The sequence below is a fragment of the Leptonychotes weddellii genome, chromosome 14 (genome assembly GCF_054177405.1).
Source record: "Leptonychotes weddellii isolate Sample4059 chromosome 14, ASM5417740v2, whole genome shotgun sequence".
In the NCBI taxonomy this organism is placed as follows: Eukaryota; Metazoa; Chordata; class Mammalia; order Carnivora; family Phocidae; genus Leptonychotes; species Leptonychotes weddellii.
In genome coordinates, this window is record NC_138382.1 from 5,259,365 (window position 1) to 5,287,045 (window position 27,681).

The following is a 27,681-nucleotide window of genomic DNA, read 5'->3' on the forward strand; positions in this document are numbered from 1 at the left end:
ATTTAAAAAGAACGTCAACTCCTCCATTGATTTTCAGTTATTTTGCCATAAAATTATAGTGAAAATTTTTTTGTCAATGGAAACTGATTTATTAGACTGTGTTCCCCATTATATAGTACATATGATGTCAACACTGCTGGTATCTTCAAATTATATCTTCTACATAAAAATTACCTAAATTAAAATAGATATTAGCTAATTAAGTAAGTACCTAGTTCCAAATATGTTCAAAGCATTATACTAAGTAGGACTGTGTGAGATACAAAAAAATATAAGATGGGCTGCAACCCTCAAGAAGACTAAAATCTAGCAGGGAAGCTAAACATGTAAACAAAATATTGTAATGCAGATACTCTATACTAAGTGCCACACAACAGATGCTTCAGGAATTTAAAAGAAGTTGAAACTATAAGCAGTTGACATAATCAGGGAAGGTTTCATGGAAAAGTCAAAACTTCATGTAGTCTTAAAAGATGAAGAAATTTCTGATGGACACAAAACAGGGTGATAGAAGGAATGATACAAAAACAAAGCATAAGGCATGTTCAGAGATGCAAACTAGTTTGGTTGGACAGACAGTTTAAGTAAGGGAATAATGTGGATTAAAACTTGGAAAAGGGGTGGGGCGCCTGGGTGGCTCAGTTGGTTAAGCGACTGCCTTCGGCTCAGGTCATGATCCTGGAGTCCCGGGATCGAGTCCCACATCGGGCTCCCTGCTCAGCAGGGAGTCTGCTTCTCCCTCTGACCCTCCTCCCTCTCATGCTCTCTGTCTCTCATGGTCTCTCTCACAAAAAAAAAAAAAAAAAAAACTTGGAAAAGGGGGTGCCTGGGTGGCTCAGTAGGTTAAGCATCTGCCTTGGGCTCAGGTCATGATCCCAGAGTCCTGGGATGGAGCCCCACATCGGGCTCCCTGCTCCACAGGAAGCCTGCTTAGCAGGAAGCCGGCTTCTCCCTCTGCCTGCCACTCCCCCTGCTTGTGCTCTCTCTCACTCTGTCTCTCTCTCTCAAATAAATAAATAAAATCTTAAAAAAATAAAATAAAATAAAACTTGGGAAAGTAAGTTGGGGTCAAAATGTAGGTACTCTTGAATGACTTGACCCTAAAAAGTAACAGACAACCATTTTCTTAAAGCCTCAGTTTCTCAGAGCACCTTCTCTTAAAGCATCATGTCTCTTCCACTGGTAGAAGTATCAATGATGAAAGTGCTTTAAGAAAATAAAGTATATCCAGTGAGACTCATTAAGAGGCTGCTGTAATGGTTCAGATATGAAATAATAAGGATCTGATGTAGGCAACAGAAGACACTAAAAGAGCCTGAAAAAAAACTTATAACTATCATTATATATAAAAATGAAGAAAAAGAAATAATAGAAATTTCAAGATTTTGGTCTAGATGATTTAGGAATATGGAAATGAGACTGAATGTGTAATGGGAGAAAGGAAAGGCAAAACAGAAAAATGACCAATATTCTAAAAAATAGCAATTTTCTTGAAAAGAAAGGTGAGAACTAAAATATTAGCTGAAATACCAGTATTTAACCAAGGTTTTATTATTTTTTTTTAAGATTTTATTTATTTATTTGAGAGAGAGAAAGAAAGAGCACAAGCTGGGGGGAAGGGGCAGAGGGAGAAGGAGAAGTAGACTCCCTGCTGAGCAGGGAGCCCACCGTGGGGCTCAATCCCAGGACTCTGGGATCATGACCTGAGCCCAAGGCAGACGCTTAACCAACTGAGCCACCCAGGTGCCCCTTAACCAAGGTTTTAAACTGGATAAGAGAAATATAGGGCCACTCTCTTTATTTTATGTAATAAATGTGATAACTTATCTCATGAAATTAAAGTTTAACACAAATTCTTCAAAAATAATTTTATTAAAAAAAAAATAGGGGCACCTGGGTGGCTCAGTCTGTTAAGCCTCTGCCTTCAGCTCAGGTCATGCTCTCAGGTCCTGGGATCAAGCCCCATGCCTGCTCAGCAGGGAGTGTGCTTCTCCTTCTCCCTCTGTCCACCCCCTGCTCATGCTATCTCTCTCTCTCAAATAAATAAGATCTTTTAAAAAATAAAAAAATAAAAATAATTTTATTAAAAGAAATAAATACACAATTAAAAGTATATTTGTTAACTTCCTATTAATAAATTAGAAGACATTTTAGTACCAAAAAAACCCTATATTATTTAAAAGGCACAAACCATGAAATAACCAGTATTAACCAAAACAAAAGCCTAATATTGGTAACACAAAGTTACCAGGGAAGGAGTTAGATTTTGTTTTGCTAACACTTATCTCACCACACTTTTAGAAATGGGCAAGTAAGTTATTCTGATTAAGATAACTGATGGCTAACTCTGGAAAACAGTATGGAGATTCCTCAAAAAGTTGAAAACAGAGCTACTCTACAACCCATCAATTGCACTACTGGGCATTTACTCCAAAGATACAAATGTAGTGATCCGAAGGGGCACCTGTACCCCAATGCTTATAGCAGCAATGTCCACAATAGCCAAACTATGGAAAGAGCCTAGATGTCCATCAACAGATGAATGGATAAAGAAGATGTGGTATGTATATACAATGGAATATTACTCAGCCATCAAAAAAACGAAATCTTGCCATTTGCAATGATGTGGATGGAACTAGAGGGTATTATGCTAAGCCAAATAAGTCAATCAGAGAAAGATAATTATCATATGATCTCACTGATACGTGGAATTTGAGAAAGAAGGCAGAGGATCACAGGGGAAGAGAGGAAAAAATGAAAGAAGATGAAACCAGAGAGGGAGACAAACCATACGAGACTCTTAATCTCAGGAAACAAACTGAGGGTTGCTGGAGGGGAGGTGGGTCGGGGGATGGGGTAACTGGGTGATGGACACTGGGGAGAGTATGTGTTGTAATGAGCACTCGGTATTATATAAGACTGATGAATCACAGACCTGTATTCCCTAAAACAAATAATACATTATATGTTAATTAACTGAATTTAAACTTTTTTAAAAAAGGTAACTAATGATTAGGTAGATTCTTTTTAATACCTTGCTTTTGTTCCACATTCTATATAGGACCAGAGTATAATAAATTATGTTCATGAAGATATTCTGTGGAATTTATACCCAAAAGATGATAAAGATAGGAAAAACCATTAAGAGCAGCACTAAGAACATAATCAACCAAATGCCCATTACAGAAAAATCACAATTGAAATAGAGTCCCAAATAACAAAGCATACTATTTTAAACTATTTTTAAACTTCTTTAAAAAATGCAGTGTGTACCAATAAAAATTTCCTTTAATCATAACTGTAGAAAAGTAGTTTTCCAGAGTCAAGAGTCTCCAGGAGGTGGGTGGGGGAATGGGGTAACTGGGTGATGGGCATTAAGGAGGGCACATGGTGTGATGAGCACTGGGTATTATATGCAACTAATGAATCATTGAGCATTATTATCATTATTATCAAAAACTAATGACGTTGGATAATTGAATTAAAAAAAAATTTTTTTTAATCATTTTTCATTTGGGTAGCTGACATTTGAACCAAAAAATTTTATCTGCATTCACCCAGAAAAATAAGAAAACAGTTATAGTCACAAAATCAGAAACGAACCAAGAAACAATATGGAGTGAGTATACATTTTTTTGCCGAATATATATAAATTCATTAAAGACTTCACATGACAGCAAATTATTTGCTGAGTCACCGTATTTGATGGTATCAAGGCAATCCTCAGAAGAAAATGAATTTAAAAGGGACATCTAACTTTTGGCTTTTATTGGCTTACCTTTTCCAAATCCATCTTTCTATAGTAGTGTCTTAACGTACTTCATAGTTTAGTGGCTGAACTACTTTTTAGTTATTTAAAAATATCAACATAATCTTATACTCTGATGATGTCACTGGTCAAACATGTTTTCCTTATTCTATATAAAATGCATATAATTCGGGTGCCTGGGTGGCTCAGTCGTTAAGCATCTGCCTTCGGCTCAGGTCATGATCCCAGGGTCCTGGGATCGAGTCCCACATCGGGCTCCCTGCTCGGCAGGAAGCCTGCTTCTCCCTCTCCCACTCCCACTGCTTGTGTTCCTGCTCTAGCTGTCTCTCTCTCTGTCAAATAAATAAATAAAATCTTTTAAAAATAAATAAATAAATAAAATAAAATGCATATAATCCATCCTGATATCAATATAATCTGGATAAGTTAATTACTACCTTACGTATTTTCTCGGCACAGGTTTAGAGAAAAGAAACATTAAGAAATAGAAAAATTACATGTGGTATATTATCTAGACACAATTTAGGATTCTATTGTGAAATTATTTTGCTGTCCTATATGAGAAAATCCTTCCTAGGAAGACAAAATTAGAAATCAACCATATTTTTTCTAGATCAAAAGTATTAGATATCACAGTATTAGGGTAAAGCAGTTGAACAGTTTAGGAAAATTGTCTTATTAATGGGATTTAAACTAGCATACCACCAAAATAAAACCAGTTCTGCAGCACAGATAATATAATCATAAAGGCAACAGAAAGTCATAACCTCACAGTATCTATTCTCAAAAGCCTATCGCTCTCTTTTCCTAATGACTACTGAAACAAAGGAAGCTATATAAAAGTTGGGTGGTGGTCAAATCATTTTTGACAAGAGCACCAGGAAGACTCAATAGAGAAAGGACAGTCTTTTCAACAAATGATGCTGGAAAAACTGGATGCCCACATTCAAAAGAATGAAATTGGGCCTCACCTTACAACATCAACAAAAATTAACTCAAAATGGATCAAAGATGCAAACATAAGAGCTAAAACAATAAAGCCCTTATAAGAAAACACAGGGGGAAAGCTTCATGATATTGGATTTAGTAATGACTTCTTGGATATGACACCGAAAGCACAGGCAAACAAAAGAAAAAAGAAACAAATCAGATTACACCAAAATTAAAAACCTCTGGACTTCACGGGACACATCAACAGATGTGAAAGGCAACCGACAGAATGGGAGAAAATATGTCATATAGCTGACGGGGTTAATATCCAGACATAAAGAACACTTACAACTTAACAACAACCTGATTTAAAAATAGGCAAAGGCCATAAACAGAAATTTCCCAAAGAAGATATACAAACGGCCAAAAAGCTTAAGAAAAATGTTCAACATCAGTAATCATTAGGGAAATGCAAATCAAAACCACAGCAAGGTATCACTCCACGTTCCACAGAATGGCTATCATCAGAAAAACAGAAAGTAAGTGTTGGCAAGGATGTGGAGAAACTGGAACACTTATGCACTGCTGGAATGGAGTGTAGCAGTTCCTTAAAAAAAATTAAACATAGAATTACCAAATAATCCAATAATTCCACTTCTGGATATATATCCAAAGGAATAGAAAGCAAGATCTTAAAGAGATATTTTCACAGCAGCGTTATTCTTTTTTTTTTTAAGATTGTATTTATGTGACAGAGAGAGATCACAAGCAGGGGGAGTGGCAGGCAGAGGGAGAGGGAGAAGCAGGCTTCCCGCGGAGCAGGGAGCCCGATGCGGAACTCGATCCCAGGACCCTGGGATCATGACCTGAGCCGAAGGCCGACGCTTAACAACTGAGCCACCCAGGCGCTCCCATAGCAGTATTCTTCTTAAGAGCCAAAAAGTGGAAGCAACCCAAGTATTTATTAATAGATAAATGGATAAACAAAATGTGACAGATACAATGGAATATTATTCACCCTTAAAAAGGAGGAAATTCTGACACATGCTATATGACATGGAAGACCTTGAAGATGTTATGCTAAGAGAAATATGTCAGCCACAAAGGAGCAAATGCTGTATAATTCCACTGATGTGAGGTACCCAGAACAGGCAAATTCACAGAGACAGAAAGTAGAAAGGTGGCTGCCAGGGGCCAGAAGGACATGGCAAGTTATTGTTTAACGGGTATGAAGTTTCAGTCTAAAAAGATGAAAAATGTTCTAAAGATGAATCATGGTGATGGTTACACAACAATGTGAATGTACTTTAATGCCATCAATCTGTCCACTTAAAAATGGTTAAAATGAGGGGTGCCTGGGTGGCTCAGTTGGTTAAGCGACTGCCTTCGGCTCAGGTCATGATCCTGGAGTCCCGGGATCGAGTCCCGCATCGGGCTCCATGCTCGGCAGGGAGTCTGCTTCTCCCTCTGACCCTCCCCCTCTCATGCTCTCTCTCTCTCTCTCTCTCATTCTCTCTCTCAAATAAATAAATAAAATCTTAAAAAAAAAATGGTTAAAATGGTAACTTTTATTAAGCATATTTTACCAGAATAAAAAAAAAAAACCTGCTTGTTCTCATACCCCAAGAAGAGGAATATTTTTTTTTTAAAGATTTTATTTATTTATTTGAGAGAGAGAATGAGATAGAGAGAGAGCATGAGGGGGGGAGGGTCGGAGGGAGAAGGAGACTCCCTGCTGAGCAGAGAGCCCGATGCGGGACTCGATCCTGGGACTCCAGGATCATGACCTGAGCCGAAGGCAGTCGCTTAACCAACTGAGCCACCCAGGCGCCCCAAGAAGAGGAATATTTATCGATGTGTTACTCACAAACTGAACCAATCTTCCTAGACATCTTAGAAACGTGAACCATGAGGATCTGTGGGGTAATTTCCTAAGATTTTTGCAAATCTGATTCAGAACTCCTTAATCTGACATCTTGGGGATAATAAGAGCATATCTTTACCCAAAAGCACTAATATCTTTTTTCTTCCTTTAGTTTCTGCTCCTCAGTCTTGTGGCACATAAAAACAAAAGTTATTTAATGACAGAACATTTCAATTATTGTTTAAATTAAGGTAATACATAAGAAAGCATTACAAAATGTTCAAATACACTATAAAAATTTAATATAACAGTATTAATAAACAAATAACTGGAACACAACTCTCAGATCAAGTAACAACACTCAATCATCCTCTTCTAAGGAGCTAAACACACTACTGTAACCCACTTTTTTTTTTTTTTTTAAGATTTTATTTATTTTTCCAACAGAGAGCGACACAGTGAGAGAGCGAACACAAGCAGGGGGAGTGGGAGAGGGAGAAGCAGGCTTCCCGCGGAGCAGGGAGCCTGATGCGGGGCTCGATCCCAGGATCCTGGGATCATGACCTGAGCCGAAGGCAGACGCTTAACGACTGAGCCACTTTTTATTTAGTTTCCCACTTTCTTTACATTTTACTATCCACTAATTAAGTCGGAAATTGTCAGGAATTTAAAAAATTTCTGAGGAAATTTTGCTGTCTTATATTCCAGACACTTATATCTACATGAATCCTGTTGTATAACTCAATCTAAACTTTGTGAAATCCTTAAAATGCCCTAAAACACTAAAAAAGAAAAAAAAATTCAAAAGGGCCAATTAAGGGAACCTTTATAAAATAAATTCTATTATGTATAAGTTATGGGATTAAAAATTAGTAATAAGAAGACTCAACCTTGTTACCTTTCTGTGCCTGCTATGCAAGACAGAACATCAATTTTCCCATATATGAAGATTTTCCTGAAGAGCTACACTACACAGCAAGATTCTTATCATTTAACACATGTACAAGTAAGAAAACATAATGATACCTGAGCAAAAAGGTAGGCCATGACAAAGTCGTCAAGAAGAGGAGCTTCGGCACCTCGAGATATCCCAAGCCGATAGGTTCTGTTGCTGCCGTTACAATACCAGTAAGGAAAGTAAAATCTATGAGACAAAACATTCAATCAGCCTCCAAATAGTTCAAATATAAACAAACTGTGTACATACAACCACTTCCAGCATACTGAAAGGTATTATCCCATAACCAGAAAACACAGGTAACAGTGTTAAATACAAGTTGGGGACAAAGGAAATCTGGATAAGACCATGATAAAGTAGACAGAAAATTCAAGAAACCTAAGTGTAAAATCAATATGCTGCCTGCTTCTATGTGCAGAATGCAGAAGCAATAATAGGAAACAGAGAAATATAAAAATAAAATATTAACAAATTTTTTAAATATTAATCCAGTAATACCAGTAAAGTTATAAATACTAAATTGAAAATACTAATTTGGCATAAATACAAATAATTGCTTCTTCTGTTAAGAAATGGAGGTTATCACATTAAGATATCACTTCATACCAGTCAGAATGGCTAGTACCAAAAAGAAATAATAAGTGCTGGCAAAGATGTGGAGAAAAGAGACCCTCTATGCACTACTGGTAGGTCTGTAAATTGGCACAGCCACGTGGAAAACAGTATGGAGGTTCTCAAAATACTAAAAATAGAATTACCATACAACTGGGTATATAATTCCACTACTGGGTATTTATCCGAAGAAAATGAAAACACCAATTTGAAATGATATAGGCACTCCTATGCTTACTGCAGCATAATTTACAATAGCCAAGATATGGAAGCAACCTAAGTGTCCATCAAATGATGAAAAGATAAAGAAGATGGTGTATATATACAATGGAATATTAGTCAGCCATAAAAAGGAAATGTTGCCATTCACAACAACATGGGTCGACCTAAAGGGTATTATGCTAACTGAAATAAGTCAGAGAAAGATTAATATCATATTTCACTTAATGTGTAATCTAAAAAGCAAAACGAACAAAAAAGTTAAAAAGGAACAGACTAATAAATACAGAGAAAAAAATAGGTGGTTGTTGGGGAGAGGGGAGAATAGATGAAACAGGTGAAGGGGAATTAAGAGGTACAAACTTCCAGTTTTAAACTAATTAAGCCATGGGGAAGAAAAATACAACATAGAGAATATAGTCAATAATATTGTAATAACTGGATGGCGACAGATGGCAACTACACTTACCATGGTGAGCATTTTATAATGTATACAATTGTCAAATCACTGTGTTGTCTACCTGCAGCTAATATAATATGTCAACTACACTTCAATACAAGTGAATGAATGAATAAAATAGGTTAAAAATTTGTCCTTCAAAGAAACAAAAAATATTCTATATTGCTTTGTTTATTTACACCTTTATTGAGATACAATTCACATACCTTCGAGTTCACCTATTTAAAGCATACAATTCAATGTTTTTTAGTATATTCCTAGCACTATACAAACATCCCCACAATCTAATTTTAGAACATTTTCATCCCCACTAAAAGAAACTCCATACCTAACAGCAGTCACACCCAAATCACCCCACCTACTCCCCAGCCCTAAGTTCCCACTAGTCTCTCTCTATAAATTTGCCCGTTCTGAATATTTTATGTAAGTGGAATCACATAATATGTGGCCTTTCCTACCTTCTTCCACTAAGCATATTTTCAAGGACTATCCACGTTATAGCAAGTATTAGCACTCCGTTCCTTTTTATTGCCCAGTTAATATTCCCTTGTATGGATAAACCACATTTTGCTTCTTCATTCATCACGTGATGGACATTTGGGTTGTTTCCATCTTTTTGCTATTGTGGATAATGCTGCTAAGAACAATATGTACAAGGGTGTGTGTGTGTGTGTGTTTTCGTTTCTCCTGCATACATACTTAGGGACGGAATTGATGGATCATGTGTTAATTCTATGTTCATCTTTTTGAGGAACAGCGAAACTATTTTAAAAAGTGGCTGTACTAAGTTACATCTCCAACAGCAACATATGAGCATCTCAATAGTTCACATCTGTGCCAACACATGTGGAGAGTTTAGCTAAGTTAGTCTTTGGTATTGCTGCCCTGGCATTTGTCTTGTTTAGCCGAGAGGACTGCAGTGACCTTAAACTGACATTAGCCCCCCATGCAAGTACATGCCCTAGAGAACAGCCCACTGAGTCACAAGCAAATATAAGTTTCTGATACAACTTCCCAACAGTCTCCCCTGTCTCCCAGCACCTAACCCTTATTGAAGTCCCTTCAATACAACTCCCATGTGGCTTACCAAATACCAGCTCTTTTGGCTTGAATTGAATTTGGAACCCCAAAGCACTCCACCCACAAACCCTAGTAAAGGCATGTGCCCTGGGTCCTGTGTCTCTCTCTGTACTCTGCCTTGATCTCCCCATATGGCCCCTGGAGGCCTGCAGGGCACTTCCTCCAGGACCTGCAAGTAATAAACTTTTCTAGTTTGGTTTCTTTTGTGCTCTGCTGCTGAAGCATGGTTCACTATCTAGCCCACTGTGCTCTACTTAAAAAGTGATAATTTGAAAAATTCGTAACTTGTTATTGTCCATCTTTTATACCTTTGTCATCCTAATGGGTGAATTGGTATCCTATTGTGTTTATGATTTACATTCCTCTAAAGAATAATAATGTTGAGCATCTTTTCATGTGCTTACTGGCTATTTGTAGGTCTTATTGAGAAAAATGCTATTCAAACCCTTTGCCCATATTTTCATTGGGTTATTTGTCATTGTATTGTTGAACAAGAGTCCTTTAGGTATTCCAAATATAAAACCTTTATTAGATATGATTACAAACATTTTCTTCTATTCTGCAGGCTGTCTTTTCACATTCTTGACAGCATCCTTTGATGCACAAACATATATTTTGATGAATCCCAATTAATCTATTTTTCTTGTGTCACTTGAGCTTTTGGTCCCATACTGAAGAAACCATTGGCTACTCCTAAGTATACAAAGATGTACTCCTATATTGTCTTCTGTTTTACAGTTTTAGCTCTTAGATTTAGGTCTATGATTCATTTTAAGTAAATGTTTTGTATATAGTGTGAGTTAGTGATCTAACTTCACTACTATACATGTGTGTATTCAGTTGTCCCAGCAGCATTTGTTGAAAAGAGCATTCCTCCCCATGAACTGTCTTAGCACTCTGTCAAGTATCAATCACCATAATATCAGGGATTATTTTTGCACTCTTAGTTCTATTCTATTAACCTATGTATCTATCCTTAAGCAAGTACCACACTTTCTTGATTACTAGAGTTGTGGAGTAAGTTTTGAAATGAAGAAGTGTAAATCTTCCAACTTTGTTCTTTTTCAAGATTGTTTTGGCTATTTCAAGTCCCTTTGATTTTTTATATGAATTTACCACCAACTTGTCAATTTCTGCAGTAAAGACAGTTAGGATTTCAATAGAGACTGTACTGAATATACAGATCAATTTGAAGAGTATTTCCACTTAACAATATTAAGTCTTCTGATCCATAAACATGAGGTATCTTTCCATTTAGATAAGTGTTTCTTTAAATTCTTTCAATGGGGCACCTGGGTGGCTCAGTCAGTTAAGCGGCTGCCTTTGACTCAGGTCATGATCTCAGAATCCTGAGATTGAGCCCCACGTCAGGCTCCCTGCTCAGTGGGGAGTCTGCTTCTCCCTCTCCCTCTGCTGCTCCCCCAGCTTATGCTCTTGCTTGCGCACTCTCTCTCTCAAATAAATAAATAAAATCTTTAAAAAATAAATTCCTTCAATGATATCTTGCTTTTCTCAATGCATAGTTTTTGCACTTCTTTTGTGAGGCTTATTCCTAAGTACTTCTTTAAATGCTATTGTAAATGGAACTGTTTTCTTAATTTCACATTTGCATTGTTTACTGCTAGTGTATAGAAATACAATTTTTGTATATTGATCTTCTATCCTGCAACTGACTGAGCTTACTTATTTAGTTCTAATAGTTTATTAATTCCTTAGGATTTTTTTAAAAGAATTATTTATTTGAGAGAGAGAGAGTGGGGGGATGGACAGAGAGAATCCTTAAGCAGACTCCCCATTGAGTGTGGAGCTCAACCCGGGGCTCGATCCTGGGACCCTGAGATCATGACCCAAGCCAAAATCGACGACAGTCAGATACTCAACCAACTGAGCCACCCAGGTGCCCCTCCTTAGGATTTTTTATATACGAGATCATATCATCTGTAAATAGAGATTGTTTTACTTCTTTTCCAATATGCCTTTTATTTCTTTCTCTTTTCCCTGGCTGGACTCTATAGTATAGTGTTAAATAGAAGTGATAAGAACACTTATCTTTGTCTTGTTCCAGATCCCTGGGAGAAAGCAATTAGTCTTTGGCCATCATGGATAATGTTAGCTTTGGGATTTTTGGAGTAGCACTTTGTGAGACTGAGGAAGTTCCTTTCCACTCCTATTGTGTTGAGTATTTTTATCATAATAGGGTGTTAGATTGTGTCAAATGTTTTTTCTGTTTCTATTGAGATGATCATGTGGTTTGGGTCCTTTAACTAATACAGTACATTATAGTGATTGATTTGGGGATATTAAAGCAACCTTGTATTTCTTAGAATAAATCCCATCCGGTCATGGTATTTAATCCTTTTTATATATATTGCTAGATTTGGTTTGCTAGTATTTTGAAGACTTTTATACCTGTATTCATAAGGGATACTGACCTATAGTTTTCATTTCTTCTGGATGTCTGTCTGGATTTGGTATGAACTCATAGAATGAGTTAGGAAGTGTTCCCTTCCATTTTTTTTGAATAATTGGTATTAATTTTTCTTTAATTGTTTGATAGAATTTACCATTGAAGCCACTTGGGCCTGGGCTTTTCTTTGTGGGAAGTTTTTTTAAATTATTAATTCAATGTCTGTACTTATGAGAGGTCCATCAGACTTTCTTTCTTCTCTTGGCAGTTCCTATAGTTTGCTCTTTCTAGGCATTTGTTCACTTCATTTTGGTTATATAATTTGTTGGCATTCAATTGTTCCCTATAATCTTTATTTCTGTAATGTCACAGTGATTGATGTTCTCTCTTCCTGACTTTAATAATTTAAGCTTCTCTCTTTTAATTTTATTTTTTTTTTAAGATTTATTTATTTATTTGACAGAGTGAGACAGAGAGAGAGAGGGAACACAACCACGGGGAGTGAGAGGGGGAGAAGCAGACTTCCCACCCAGCAGGAAGCCCGATGTGGGGCTAGATCCCAGGACCCTGGGATCATGACCTGAGCCAAAGGCAGATGCTTAATGACTGAGCCACCCAGGTACCTTTAAGCTTCTCTCTTTTTATCTTGATCAATCTAAAGATTTATCAACAGTGTTGATCTTTTCAAAGAACCAACTTTTGGTTTCTTGATTTTCTGTTGTTTTCCTTTCTCTTTTTCATTTATTTCTACTCTGATCTTTATATACTTTTTTTAAATTTCATTTTTTAAGATTTTATTTATTTATTTGAAAGAGAGAGAGCAAGCGAGAGAGCGGTAGGCAGAGGGAGAAGCAGGCTCCCAGCTGAGCAGGGAGCCCGATGCGGGGCTCAATCCCAGGACACTGGGATCATGACCTGAGCCGAAGGCAGATGCTTAACAGACTGAGCCACCCAGGCGCCCCTACTCTGATCTTTATTATTTCCTTCCTTGACTTGCTTTGAGTTTTATTTACTCTTCTTTTTCTACTTTCTTAAAGTAGAATGCTCTTGATTTGAGAACTTTTTCCTTTTTTAATATAGATGTGCACAGCTATGAATTCTCATCTAAGCACTGTTTAAACTGCATACTATAAGTTGATAGGTTCATTTTTAGTCCTATCAAAGTATTTTCAATTTTCCCTTGTGATTATTTTCTTTGACCAAGTGGTTATTTAGAACTGTTGTTAATTACCACATATTAGTGAATTTTCCAGTTTTCCTTCTGTTAATGATTTCTAAATTAATTCCATTGTGGTCAAAAAACATACTTTGCATGATTCCAATCTTTTAAAACTTATTGAGACTCATTTTGTAGACTAATGTGTGGTCTATCCTGGAGAATGTGATTGTGCTGTTGCTGGGTAGCGTATTCTACATAAGCACGTCTAGCTGGCTTATAGTGTTGCTCAAGTCTTCCTTTATCTTGCTGATCTTTTGTCCAGTTGTCCTATCCATTTCTGAAGAAAGTCATGTATTGACATCTCCAACTACTATTGTGGAATTATCTATTTTCCCCTACAGTTCTGTCAGTTGTTGGCTTAATGAATTGTGCAGCTCTGTCATCAGATACAAATTATAACAATTATAAACAAATATTATGTTTTCCTGACTCATTAACTCTTTTATCATTATAAAATGTCCCTTCTTTGTCTCTAATAACAATTTATATCTTTCAAGTCAATCTTGTCTGATATTAATATAGCTGCTCCAGCTCCTTTTTGGTTACTGAGGGCCTGTTCTTTTTCAATCCTTTACTTTGAGTTTAGTTGTGTCTTTTAAGGTAAAGTGTGCCATTTACAGACAGCATGAAGGATAGGAAAAATTCATGAATTTGATGAGAAACAATTTTTAATTCTTAAGAAGAGGTTAGCAAACTCTGCCTCACAGCCCTATTCTGGTCTACTGTTAAGTTTTTATAAATAAAGTTTTATTGGAACACAATCATGCCCATTCATTTACTTATTCATGGCTGCTTTCACACTATAATAACAGAACTGAATAGTTAAAACAGAGATAATAGAGCCTAAAATATTTACAACTGGCCTTTTAGAGAAGAAGACTGTAGACCTCTGCTACAAAGACCTTTTCAAATCAAAAGATACACTTGCTAATTGCAGAAAGTATAATCATTATAGAAAGTGATAAAGAAAATATTCTTATTAAGACACTGATATTTTGTCAATCATATGTAGCATGTTAGCATGCTTCTTTTAAATACAACTTTGTAAAGTCTTAAAACCTGCACAGAAGTCTTACATAACTTTGGATAGATTTAATCCTAGGTACTTTGCATTTTTTGTTGCTACTAGCTATTTTAAATTTCTGTTAGTTTGTGGAGTATAGAAATAGTTGATATTTTAACATACTGATCATATAGATCTAGCACTCTTCTGAATGCTTATTATTGATGCCTATAAAGTTTGTTTACATTGTCTATGTTAACAATCTTATCATCTCCAAATAATGACTCTTTGTTTCTTTGTTCTCAATTATTTTTTTAAGGATTTTATTTATTTATTTGACAGAGACACAGGGAGAGAGGGAACACAAGCAGGGGGAGTGGGAGAGGGAGAAGCAGGCTCCCCGCTGAGCAGTGAGCCCGATGCGGGGCTCGATCCTAGGACCCCGGGGATCATGACCTGAGCTGAAGGCAGATGCTTAACGACTGAGCCACCCAGGAGCCCCTTTGTTCTCAATTATCAAATATTTTATTCATTCTTCTTGTCTTACTGTACTTGTTAGGAACTCCACTAAAATCCTAAATAGAAGCAGTGGTGGTGGCTTTGTTTTCTGTCTTGTTTTTGATTTTACAGAGATTGCTTCTAACATCTTACCATTTGAGAATATTATTTGCTACCTGCTTTTGGTAAATACCCTTTACCATGATAAGGATGTTTCTCTTGAGTCTTAGTTTTTTAAGGCTTCCTTTTCTTTCCTCTCTAAGATCATGAATGAGTCCATGTGCTTTTTTACTATGCAACACTGACTCTGCATGGAATGAATCTATTTCATAAGAGTCACAGATGAAACTTATTTCTTTGCTCTATCCTTTTGAGTGGAAAAGTACCTCTAGATTTCTCTAAACTGGTATAACGTATTTCCATAAATTATGAAATGAATTAACTTAATAATTTGAGGCTGTAAATAACCACTGGCAAAATCATATCTTCCTTCACTTCAACTCTAAAAAAATTATTAAAAAGAGATGTAAGATTACATTTTATTGCACAAAACACTGAATTTCCTGGGAAACTAACAATATTCCAAACATTCGGGATTTTGTTAGTAAAGGCCATTCTCATCATTTTAAATTTAATTATAATCATAAGTGGTAAAGCATCCCACCAGAAAAGCGCAGAGCATTCTAGTGAAAAAATATGTAAAAACATGTCCTCTGGTGGACAAAATGTCTTAAATGAAGTTCTGGTCTCTATTATCAAGTACCTTGCAATTTAAAAATATGTTTGATTTCTCTCACTTTGCCTTTTCACCATTAAATGAGTCACTTTATTGGAGAAAGTACCTTATTCTGTAGAGTACACTGTGCCTGGTTGATTCATCTATATGGAAGACATGGTTGGGCGGATACCAAATCCTTTCTGTTTCACTCATTAAAGCAAACATACTATGATACACAGGTGTGATTCCTAGGAAAGAAGGAGAAAAAGAAACGATTTCAGACAGTAACAAGTACATTTATATAACATCCATAATTTGTAATGGCGTTGAAATAACAACTCTTAATCAGCACAAATGCAGTAACGGTTGACATCTTTTGGTTCAACATGGCTCACAACTGAATTTTTTTTTTTTTAAAGACTTTATTTATTTGACAGAGAGAGACACAGCGAGAGAGGGAACACAAGCAGGGGGAGTGGGAGAGGGAGAAGCAGGCTCCCAAGGAGCAGGGAGCCCGATGCGGGGCTCAATCCCAGGACCCTGGTATCATGAACTGCGACGAAGGCAGATGCTTAACGACTGAGCCACCCAGGCGCCCCTCACAACTGAATTCTTAATTAAATCTTTCTTCCCTACATTTTAAAATATGATTGCTGGAACTCTTTCAAGCAGATTTTTTAAAACATTTTATCCAATTTTTTTAGTTGTCTTGCACAGAAAGGTCGATTCAAATTCGTGTGTAGTTTTAATTGATAATGAGAGTATCAACTAAAATATTTAGAGCTCACTGGATACATTTAAGAGAATAGCACAACAGTTTTATTTTTAAATATCAAATTTTACACAGTGCACTAGAACCTATATCTTCTGCACTATTTAAACTTACAATGAAAATTTTTAAAAGTCAACTTAAATTGCAAGGGTATGTGATTGTTTTTCAAAGATATTTTAGGAGATACATTAACAAAGGTTTGAAGGCTACTGAACTTTTTTTTTTTTTTTAAAGATTTTATTTATTTATTTGAGAGAGAGAGAATGAGAGAGAGCGAGTACATGAGAGGGGGGAGGGTCAGAGGGAGAAGCAGACTCCCCGCTGACAGCAGGGAGCCCGATGCGGGACTCGATCCCGGGACTCCAGGATTACGACCCGAGCCGAAGGCAGTCGCCCAACCAGCTGAGCCACCCAGGCGCCCCAAGGCTACTGAACTTTTTAAAAAGCATATGAAACAGCAAAGCCACACAGTTAATTAATGCACTTTATTTCCCAGGACATAGAGAACATTTACACATATATACACACACACATCCCAATCATTTGGAGTCTAAGAACAAGTCTCCCAAAGTGCTAGAAAATAATCACACATTCCATGTTCTCTAACTACACTTCAACTAAATCAGAAATGAATACTTAAAAAAATTTTTTAACCCTATATATTTAAAAACATACCCCTCAAAAAAACCAAAGTATATTTATTCTAGTAATGTTTTCATTCTTCTCCACTGTAGACAAAAATGACACCAACTTGACACACTGAAAACAAAGACTTAAAATTTTTATTAAAATTATCGCAACTGTTTACTCATAGATATGTAATAATTTCAGTAAGTTACATATAAAAGTAACAACTTTTAAACTGTATCCTTGCATTCATTCTTGTATTTACACACACTCCTAAATATCTCACAGGTCATAGGAGAAATTATGAGAGAAACTAAAGAGCATTTATAATGATGATTAATAACATGTATTAAAAATTATGGAATAGGGGCACCTGGGTGGCTCACTAGGTTAAGTGGCTGATTCTTGGTTTCAGTTCAAGTCATGATCTCATGGGTTGTGAGACTGAGCCCTGTGTTGGGCTCTGTGCTCAGCATGGAGTCGGCCTGAAGCTGCTCTCCCTCTGCCCCTCCCCCCTGCTACTCTCTCTCTAAAATCAATAAATCTTTAAAAAAATACAAATAAAAATAAAATTATGGAATATAACTAAACATACTTAAGAGGGAAAATTGTAGCTTTAATCTGATTATATCAGAAAAATAACAGAATGATCTAAGTTATTTAACTCAATACATTAAAAAACAGTAATCTCTAAGACAGCTGAAAGAATGTGACAGCATAGAAGTTAACAGAATAAAGATTCGATAAAGAGAATCAACAAAATAAAAGCTGATTATTTGCAATGACCAACAAAATAAACAAGCTTTTGTCAAATCTGACCAAGAAAAAAAAAACAGATAAACACTAATGATTTTTTAAAGTATAATTATAGGTTATGAAGACAAAAAGAGAATAAACAATGCCAATAAATTTGAAAATGTAGACAATTTAAAAAAGATATATAACTTTAAAAAATGGATTCAAGAACAAAAAACTTCAAAAGAACTATAATATATCCACTTAAAAAAATAATGAAGAAGGAAGAGGGGGGAAAGAGAAAGAAGTAACAAGAAGAAAGGAAAAACCACAATTAGGCCCAGATGAAATTTATATGTGAGTTCAACCAAACATGAAAGACAATTCTAATCTTCGGTATACTATTATAGAGAAAAGAAAGAGAGAAAAGGGATACTGACATAATTTGGGAGTTTGGTTTGACCATGACACCAAAACCAGCCAGACATCATAAACAAACAGATAGAAAAATCCTAAACATTTTAATTAACAGCAAACCAAATCCTATAATGTTTCTTTAAAGAAAAGACAAAGTTCATTTATCTTACAACAGCAGAGATGGCTAAATTGGAAAAATTAATGTAATTCATCACAACAATGAATCAGAGGAAAATCTGAAAATGGCAAAATAATAAATTTGAAAAGTTGTCCAGTGACTACACTGATATGTATTATATTCTTCTATGCAAAGTATCACTTTAAATATTTTATAATAAAAAATCAGGATTAAAAATGCAAAATAAAAGTGAAAATGGCAAAAAATGGATGTAAGTTACTTACAATAGAGCAAATACATGAGTAATAATAATTAATAAACATGTGAAAGGATGGTAATACCTAGCACTGAGGAAAATACAAATTAAAATTATGTGATATCACTTTATACCATTCAGCTAGCAAAATTAAGAGGGATAACATCTAGGGCTGATTAGATGATGGTGAAAAGGGACGATGTTACATAATTGCTAGAAATGTCAACCTTTCAACCCAGCAACATACTCCTAAAAGTACAGTACAGTAGTAAGAAAATGTAAATTCAAGAGTAGAAAAATCAAAAAAAATATGGTAGTACAATCCATGGAGCAGAGTATTAGGAAACTCAACAAAAAAAATTAGTGCAAAAGTGTGTGGCTTGAATAGATTTTTCACAATGTATGTTTTCATGATAAAGGCAAGAAGCATAAAATATGATTCCATTTTATAAAATATTAACCTCAAAATTCTCATGACTGTATATATAGGAGGGAGGGGGATTATGTTTCCATATATGTTCATATGATCATGGAAAAAACTATAGAAGGACACACAAGAGATTATTGCCCCAGTTACTAGGATGGGACAAAGAGAAAAGGAAATTAAGAGTACAGTAGAGAAAAACCATCTTTTTAAAAAAGAATTCATTAAATAAAAACAGTAAGTCCTCATGTCAAAAAAAAGGGGGAGAAAGGAAAAAAAGAAATTAAAAAAGATACTAATCAATACCAAGATTAGAGTTCATCATGTTAATCACCTTGAAACTATAGAGAATGATGGCTTGTCTTTCTCTGAATTTTAAAATAACCATGACAGGAAATAATGCCATTCAATAACTGGAGAAAGAGTTATTTTATCTGCATACTATTTTGATCTAGGCTAATTATGCACTAAAAAATATTTTAAACTTGAAAATTTGAATAACACCATCCAGTCAGTCAAGTAGTTAGCATGGTAATCTCACGTCCCAGTGCCTTGCACATATTGCTTCTTTTATCTACCTACCACCTCTCGTCTCCACACGAAATGCTTCACGCAGCCAGTGTTCTAGGTATGTAAGAGACAGAGTAGGAGATGAAAATGCCCAGAAAAGGGCCATAATAGACCTGATATGAAATTACCTTGAGAAGAGAAAATACTGGAAAGAGAATCTTAACAAAAAAGTAGCATTTAGTTTAAATGTAATCATGCAAACAAAATTGTATATGGAACCATTATTCTTAGCACATGATAACAGGGATTTTTTTTAAAAGAAGACAATGGTCGTGATTTTCAAACAACAGCATAATCAAACAAGCGGGAAAAGTGAATTCATATCGATGAATCACCAGGATTTTCTTTAAATGACAAATAATGATTTCTTCAAATTGGACTGCATACCTGAATTATAGATATCAAAATAGGAAAATGAGTGTATCTATATAAATTGGCACAAAAGGGTCAGAAAAAAGGGGGATACACACCAAAAGAAAAATGGTTAAGTCAGCCCTGCAAACAAATAACAAAAGAAAGTGTTTAGTCACACTGATATCTTATTCCAAAATGGCAATTATATATTAATACTTATTTCATTTTTCTTAGTTCATGTTAATTGGGTTGTCCTAGAAAGGATGAAAAAGCAATGACACTGTATTTGAGATATATATTATATTGAAAAAATAGGACCACACAGAAACCTCAGTCATTTTTAACTCTTTCTTTCCCTATACACCAAGTCCAAATTATTTGTATTTTTATTTATTAAAAGCACTTTAATGTGTTTATTTTCGAAGCCATTATCATAACTGTGATTCAGTTCCATATCATTCTAGAGCAAGACCAGTCATCATCCCACTAATATTAACAGAGTCCCTATTCCATAATAAGCACAAGAGGGGTACAGGATATATAAAAATAAAAATAGTGCTCAACTTTAGGAACTCACGTTGTAGCAGATGACTCAGAGATGCCACTGGGGAACTACAATTCAAAAGGGTAAGTGCAATGATAGTAAAGACCATAAGAAAACAATGAAGTACAGGGGAGAAATGAAAGATTCTTTGCTTGACCAAATTTTAGCAAGGCTCCTCTGAATCCTCATACATCACTCATACATGTTTTTCCATGTAGAATCATTTTTTAGCAAGAATCCTAAGTCCATTTAGCAAGAGTTCCCCACCTTTGATATCTCATCAAACTCCTCACCCCTATTATCCAGCAGATGATAACTGATGACCTTGGCCTGCCTATGGCAAGAATCATATTAGGCTGGTTGACCCAGAGTCCCCCCAGACTTGATGTCTACTCTTCCATTCACCAGTGTAACTGGTAACTTTCCATTCACCAGTGCCGATCTTTCTCCTTGGCTATAAAACCCCACCTGTTCAGGCTGTATTCAGTCAAGCTCACTTCTATACTAGAATATCTTCCCTATTACAATTGTTTATTAAGTAAAATACATTTTCATCACTTTAACTTCTATTCAGCTCTGGTTTTAACAGAGGTAAAAACATTTATCAAGAGAGTCAAATGAAGTAAAGACTTCAATGAAGGCTTCTGAAGAGGTAATGCATAAACTGAAAGCACAGGAGGATTTAGCTATTCAATGTAAATGCAGGCAGGATCCATAAAATGTATATAAACAGAGGATCAGCTGTAAATGCTCCTGAAGCTAAAATAGCTAAACAGAAAAGAAAAGAGAGGCGTTATATAGCGTAGCGCTACAGACAGGATGAGCATATAACCTGGCTGGACCAAGATAGGTTTGGTTTGTCTACTGTTCCAGCATAATTACTAATAGCATATCTTTTTATCTCAAAAGCATCCCAGTTTAAACAGTGATAATCTATATAGCATTAGCTTAAAGTCTGATACGAGTTAAGTCTGAGCTCAGCCATTTACTAGCTAGGTAAACTTGTGGTAGTTAATCTAAGCTTATACTTCATCATCTAAAGAATAAGGACAGAAAACTGAGTTCATAGGATAGCTGGAAGGATAAAATGCCGTAATATGAATAAAGTACTTAGCAAAGTACATGGCACATAACATGGGTTCCACTGTAAAGATCCCAAGAGTAAATCCTAAGTGGGCTTTATAAACTATATAAATAAATAGTTTCTTTGTTCTCCCTAACTGAATGAGCTAGAATGAACTATACCAGTACTTTTCAAAATCTAATGTTCATCATTATAACAACCTGGAGACTGTCTTTCGGCTTCCATGGTTTTTGTTGAAAAGCTTGAAAAGCATGGTTATTCACTGATCCTGGGATGGGACCTGAGATACTGCATTTCTAACAACCTCCCTGGCAATACTGATACTACTAAACCATGGACCAACAGAGGGCTTTAACAGCACACAGTATACTACTATAGAAAACAGAACCAGTCGACACAAAAACAAGTCAATAAAAGTACCCAAATTGAAGGACAAAAAAATAACAGAATGGAAATAACTGAAGACAGTATAAAAGGCATTTAAGACCTGTCAAATGGACCTAATTTACATGTCCCTGAACGGCCAAGAATTTTCCAAAGCTAAACAGATACTGACCTACCTACAAATTCAGCAAGATCAGAGAGCCCGAAGCAAAATAAAGACAAAGAAAACAACATATAGGTACACCACTGTCAAACTGCTGAAGATGAAGAACAGAAAGAAAAACCTTAAAAGTAACCAGAGCGTAGAAACATATTACCTTCAAAGGAGAAATAAAAGACTAATAGGCAGCTTTTCAACAAAAACCATGGAAGCCAAAAGACAATGAATGAATAGAACATAGTAAGAACACTGAATGAAGGGGTAGGGGGGAAGCCAACCAAGAATTCTAGACCCTGTGACAATACCTTTCAAAAAAGAAAGCAAAAAGAAAAGACATTCTCAGATAAATAAGAGCTGAAGGTATCTGTCATCAGCAGATCTGAGATACAGAAATACTAAAAGGAGTTCTTCAGGCTGAAGGAAAATGATGACAGGTAGAAGCATGGGAGTACAGGAAAGAATAAAGAACAAAGGAAAGGGTAAATACAAAAGAATGACTATTAAAGCAACAATAATGTAAGTGCCCTGTGGGGTTTATGATGCCTGCAGAAATAAAACATATGATAACATTGGTACCAAAAGTGAAGAGAAGTAAATGGAGTTAAACTGCTCTCAAGTTCTTGAATTGTTTACAAAATTATTAACATACGAGCTTAAGACTGTAATAAGCCAAAAACGTACATTGTGATATCTAGGGTAATCCTAAAATAACAGTACAAAAACTTTAACACAAAATCTAATAAAAGAGATTTAGAAAAATAAAACAATCTTGAAAAAGAACAAGAAAGTTGGAAAACTCACACTTTCGGATTATAAAACTTACTACAAAGCCGTAATGATGCAGAGAGTATGGTACTGGCGTTAAGACATATAGACACCAGAACTGAAAATCTAGAAACAAACCCACTCATTTATGGCCAAATAATACTTTGAAAGGGTTCTGAGACTACTGAGCAGGGATATCACAGCCTTTTCATCAAATGGTGCTGGGATCTGCATGTAGATATTCATTTGTTACTGGCTTTTTACACTTCCTATAATATTTACAAGGTTCATTCGTGTTGTATCCTGTATTTGATACTATTTAGCTGAATATATTTCAGCCATAAAAGAATAATGTTCTAGGGCGCCTGGGTGGCTCAGTCGGTTAGGCGACTGCCTTCGGCTCAGGTCATGATCCTGGAGTCCCGGGATCGAGTCCCGCATTGGGCTCCCTGCTCGGCGGGGAGTCTGCTTCTCCCTCTGACCCTCCCCCCTCTCATGTGCGCTCTCTCTCTCATTCTCTCTCTCAAATAAATAAATAAAATCTTAAAAAAAAAAAAAAGAAGAATGTTCTAATACATGGTACAACATAGATGAATCCTCTAAATACTATACAAAGTGGGAGAAGTCAGTAACACATAGATATTCACATGCAAAAAAATGACACTGCACCTCCACTTCAAACCAGCTGCAAAAATGAACTCAAAGTGAAGCAAAACTACAACCATAAAACTCCTAGAAGAAACTACAGGGGTAATTCTTCATGAACTAGGATTTGGTAATGGATTCTCAGATATGACACAAAAACACAAGCAACCACAACAAAAATAAATAAAAAGATTTCATTAGAATGAAAAATCTTTGCTTCAAAGAATGCTACCAGAGCCAGACAATGAAAAGACAAAACACAAAATGGGAGAAAAGACTTCCAAATCATATATTTGATAAGAGATCTGTATCTAGAAAATATAACTATTAACAACCCCATAACAAACAAACAAACAAAAACCTATTTAAGAAGTGGACAAAGGATATGAATAGACATTTCTCCAAAGAAGATGCACAAATTGCCAATAGCAATGCAAAGATACTCAAAAGAACTGGCAATCTGGAAAAAAAAATAATCAAAACTATAATAAGATACCATTTTATACCCATTAGAATGGATATAAGTTTTAAAGGTCATATAACAAGTGTTACTAGGGATGTGGAGTAGTCAGAACACTGTCACACCACTGGTATGAATATAAAATGGTGCAGCCACTTTGGAAAACAGTCTGGTAGCTCCTCAAAAAGTTAAACGTAAGAGTTACCATTTGACCCACAATTCCACTCCTGGGTATACATACAGAAATGAAATCATCTGCCCACATTGTACACAACATTGTACACAATGTTCACAGGAACATTATTCATGATAGACAAAGACTAAAACAGCCAAAATGTCCAGCAAATGATCAATGGTTAAATAATATGTGGCATTATCCATAGAGTAGCATATTATTCAAGCCATAAAATAATGAAGTACTGACAGATGGTACAATATGGATGAACTTCACAAAAATTGTATTAGTAGAATACTCCGGAGCTTCTCTTCAGATCACATAAATCTTTCACCTTTTACTAAAGATTTCCATGGCAGGGGGCTATTATATATAAGAAGCTAGGAACAAAAGGCCACATATTATATGACCCCATCTATATGAAATATCTAGACAAACAAATGTATTGAGACAGAATATAGATTAGGGGAATGCCTGAGGCTGGAGAGGGATGAAGGGGTTTGAGAGTGATAGCACAGAGTTTCTTTTGGGATGGAGAAGTGTTCTAAAATTGACTGGTGATACTAAAAACCACTGAAATGTATACTTTTTAAAAGTATGAAATGTATGATATGTGAATCATTTGTCAATAAAGCTTTTTCAAAAAAACACAATGAGATACCACTTCACACCCACTAGTATGTCATTCATCAAAAAGACCAGTAATAACAAGTATTGATCAGGATGCAGAAAAATTGGGACCTTCATACACTGCTGGTGGAAATGTAAAATGATATAGGTGCCCTGAAAATATTCCAGCAGTTCCTCAAAAGGTTAAGGACAAAGTTACAATATGACTCAGGAATTCAAGTCCTTGTCACAAAAAAACACATATGGCATGATTCCACTTACATGAAATGTTACAAATAAACAAATTCTTAGAGATATAAGCAGATTTGTTGTTGGGGGAGCTGGGAAAGAAATGGAAAATTATTTCTGATGGGTAAGAGGTTTCTTTCTGGGGATGCTAAAAACTGATAGGACAGCTGCATGGTTCTGTGAATATACTAGAAATACTGGATTATTTAACGAAAGGTAGAAGAAGAAAGAGAAGGAGGAGAAGATCTCAAAAGCAGCTAAGTAAACCACCAATTACCTAACCACGTGCCAGAACAAAGTCCATCACTAATTAAAGAATACAACAAAATCCAGCAGGCAACAATGTAAATTGCAAATTTACATTACAATATCCAGCATCCAATAAAAAATTGTAGGCATTTGAAAAAGCAGGAAAATATGACCTATAACCAGAAGAAACATCAATCAGTAGAAGGATACCTGGAAATGACAGAGATGGTAGAATTACCAATGAACAAAGTTAAATCAGGTACTGTAATATATTCTTCTATCTAGTAAAGAAGGTAGAGCAAAACACGAACATGAGGAGACAATGGAAACTATTAAAAAGTAATCCAAATAAAACTTCTAAAGACTGCAGAAAAAAGATAAGGAGACATGAAGACATAGCAATAGAAACCTACCATTTTGCCCCTGGTACTCCAAAATTCACATCCTTTTCATATTCAAAATATATTCACTCCATCCCAGCAGCCCCCAAAGTCTTAACTCATTCCAGCATCAACTCAAAAGTCTGAAGTTCGAAGACTCATCTGAATATCAACTAAATCATATTTGGGTGAGACCCAAGGTACCATTCATCCTGAAGATTTCACAGCTGTGAATCTGTGAAATCAAACAATTTAAATGCTTCCAAAATACGACAGGACAGGCATAAGATCTCCAAAAGGGAGCAGAAAAAAAGGAGTGACAGGTCCCAAGCAAGTCTAAAACCCAACAGGGCAAATTCCATTAGACCTAAGGCTCAAGAATAATCCTCTTTGACATGACAATCTGTTCTCCAATCTGTTGTCTTGCCTACAGGACACACTGGAACAAGGTTTCTGTCTTTGTAGCTTTACCAGAGATTGGCGCCAAGGCTCCCAGCTGCCCGGCTCCATCCTTTGAAATCTAGGTGGAGGCAGGCAGCCATGCTCCCTGGGCCTGTGCACTCTTCCCTGTTGGAAACAACACACTCCATCAAAGTTTGCTGCCTGAACCCTGTGGCGGGCAGCGGCTGCACCAGGGACTTCGAGAGCTGCACCTGGGGCAACCGAGGAGCTCGGCGCCTGCAGAGACCCTGGTGTGAGGCAGCACCAGGTAGCAAACAGGTCTCCAAGCTCTGGCAGCTCTCCCTTTGACAGCACACTGGCATATAAGCATTTTAAAAAATAAAAAAATAATACGTTATCCATGTATATTGTATTAGAGTAGCATAGTTGAAGTGATGATCTATTAACAAGGAGAAAATAGGTTTTTTTTTAAGATTTTTATTTATTTGTCAGAGAGAGAGAGCACACAAGCAGGGGGAGCGGCAGAGGCAGAGGGAGAAGCAGGCTTCCTGCTGAGCAGGGAGCCTGATGCGGGGCTCGATCCCAGGACCCCGGGATCATGACCTGAGCCAAAGGCAGACGCTTAACTGACTGAGCCACCCAGGCACCCCAAGGAGAAAATAATTTTTTTAAATATTTACCACAAGCTTTAGAAGCAGCAACACAAATTTCTTCTGCAACATACTCCCCAGTTGGAAACTTCAGATACTCTCCTTCAGCTTTCTCAAGAGAATGATAAAGATACACCTGTAGGAGTGGATCTATTTGCTTCATGGGATTCGCATTTCCAGGAATATCACCATTCTGTTGTACAGGAGATACGGATGTTCCTTCCATTTCTGTCATTGTAAGGCAAGCCATTCCCAAACAGAGTTTTATTCAGAACATTTGCCTGTTAAGAAAAAAAACAGTAAGTTACAAAAGAAAGTGATACTGATAAGGCATCCCTCATATACAAAGAAGGCGTCACTGAAAGCAGTGACTTTGTTAAATTCATTAACTGAATAAATATTGTGTGCTACTATATACAAAGCACAGTGAGAGACACTGAGATTATAGCCTTCCTGTGGACAAGGACCATAAAGCTGAAGTTTACAAGTTAACTGAGGAAACATAATACAGATATGTAATATTAACAAAACAAACAACATCAGTCACAGGCAACAGGAGAAGAGATCCCACTAGGCAACATAAATTCTCAATAAATTAATTACTGTGACAATTGCTTACTGGTATCTGGAGGGGGTAAATAACATTTCAAACTGGGTTTAAACTGATGAGTTTTATTAGAGAGGTCACATTTAAAACTGATTCTGTACAACAGACTAGATTTATATGAATGAAAGACAATCAACATTCTAGGAGAGTAGAACTCATCTACTCTGACTCGCGGAAGAGACGCAGAAAGCCGCCAGGGAAAGCCACCAGAGAACAAAAGCCCCCAAAACTGATTCCCACTGAGCCCATCCCCCGCCACAGGGGCGCAGGGCAACTCCGCCCAAACAGGGTTGCCTGAGTAACAGCGC

The 27,681-nt window shown here is 36.2% G+C and overlaps 1 protein-coding gene across 4 annotated transcripts in view; it reads right to left on the bottom strand.

Moving 5' to 3' along the window:
* Window positions 1-27,681, bottom strand: part of JAK2 (Janus kinase 2) — a 143,524-nt gene that overhangs the window by 55,295 nt on the left and 60,548 nt on the right. For 3 of the 4 annotated variants that reach the window (XM_081802767.1, XM_081802766.1, XM_081802765.1), the window contains exons 3-5: window positions 26,797-27,047; window positions 15,862-15,985; window positions 7,590-7,707 (exon numbers count right to left, since the gene is read on the bottom strand). In XM_081802767.1, coding sequence (XP_081658893.1) covers window positions 7,590-7,707; window positions 15,862-15,985; window positions 26,797-27,016 — 462 coding nt within the window. In that variant the 5' untranslated portion in view covers window positions 27,017-27,047. Of the gene's footprint in view, window positions 1-6,566; window positions 7,019-7,589; window positions 7,708-15,861; window positions 15,986-26,796; window positions 27,048-27,681 lie in introns of those variants that run through there. The other variant, XM_081802768.1, reaches the window with a different exon arrangement.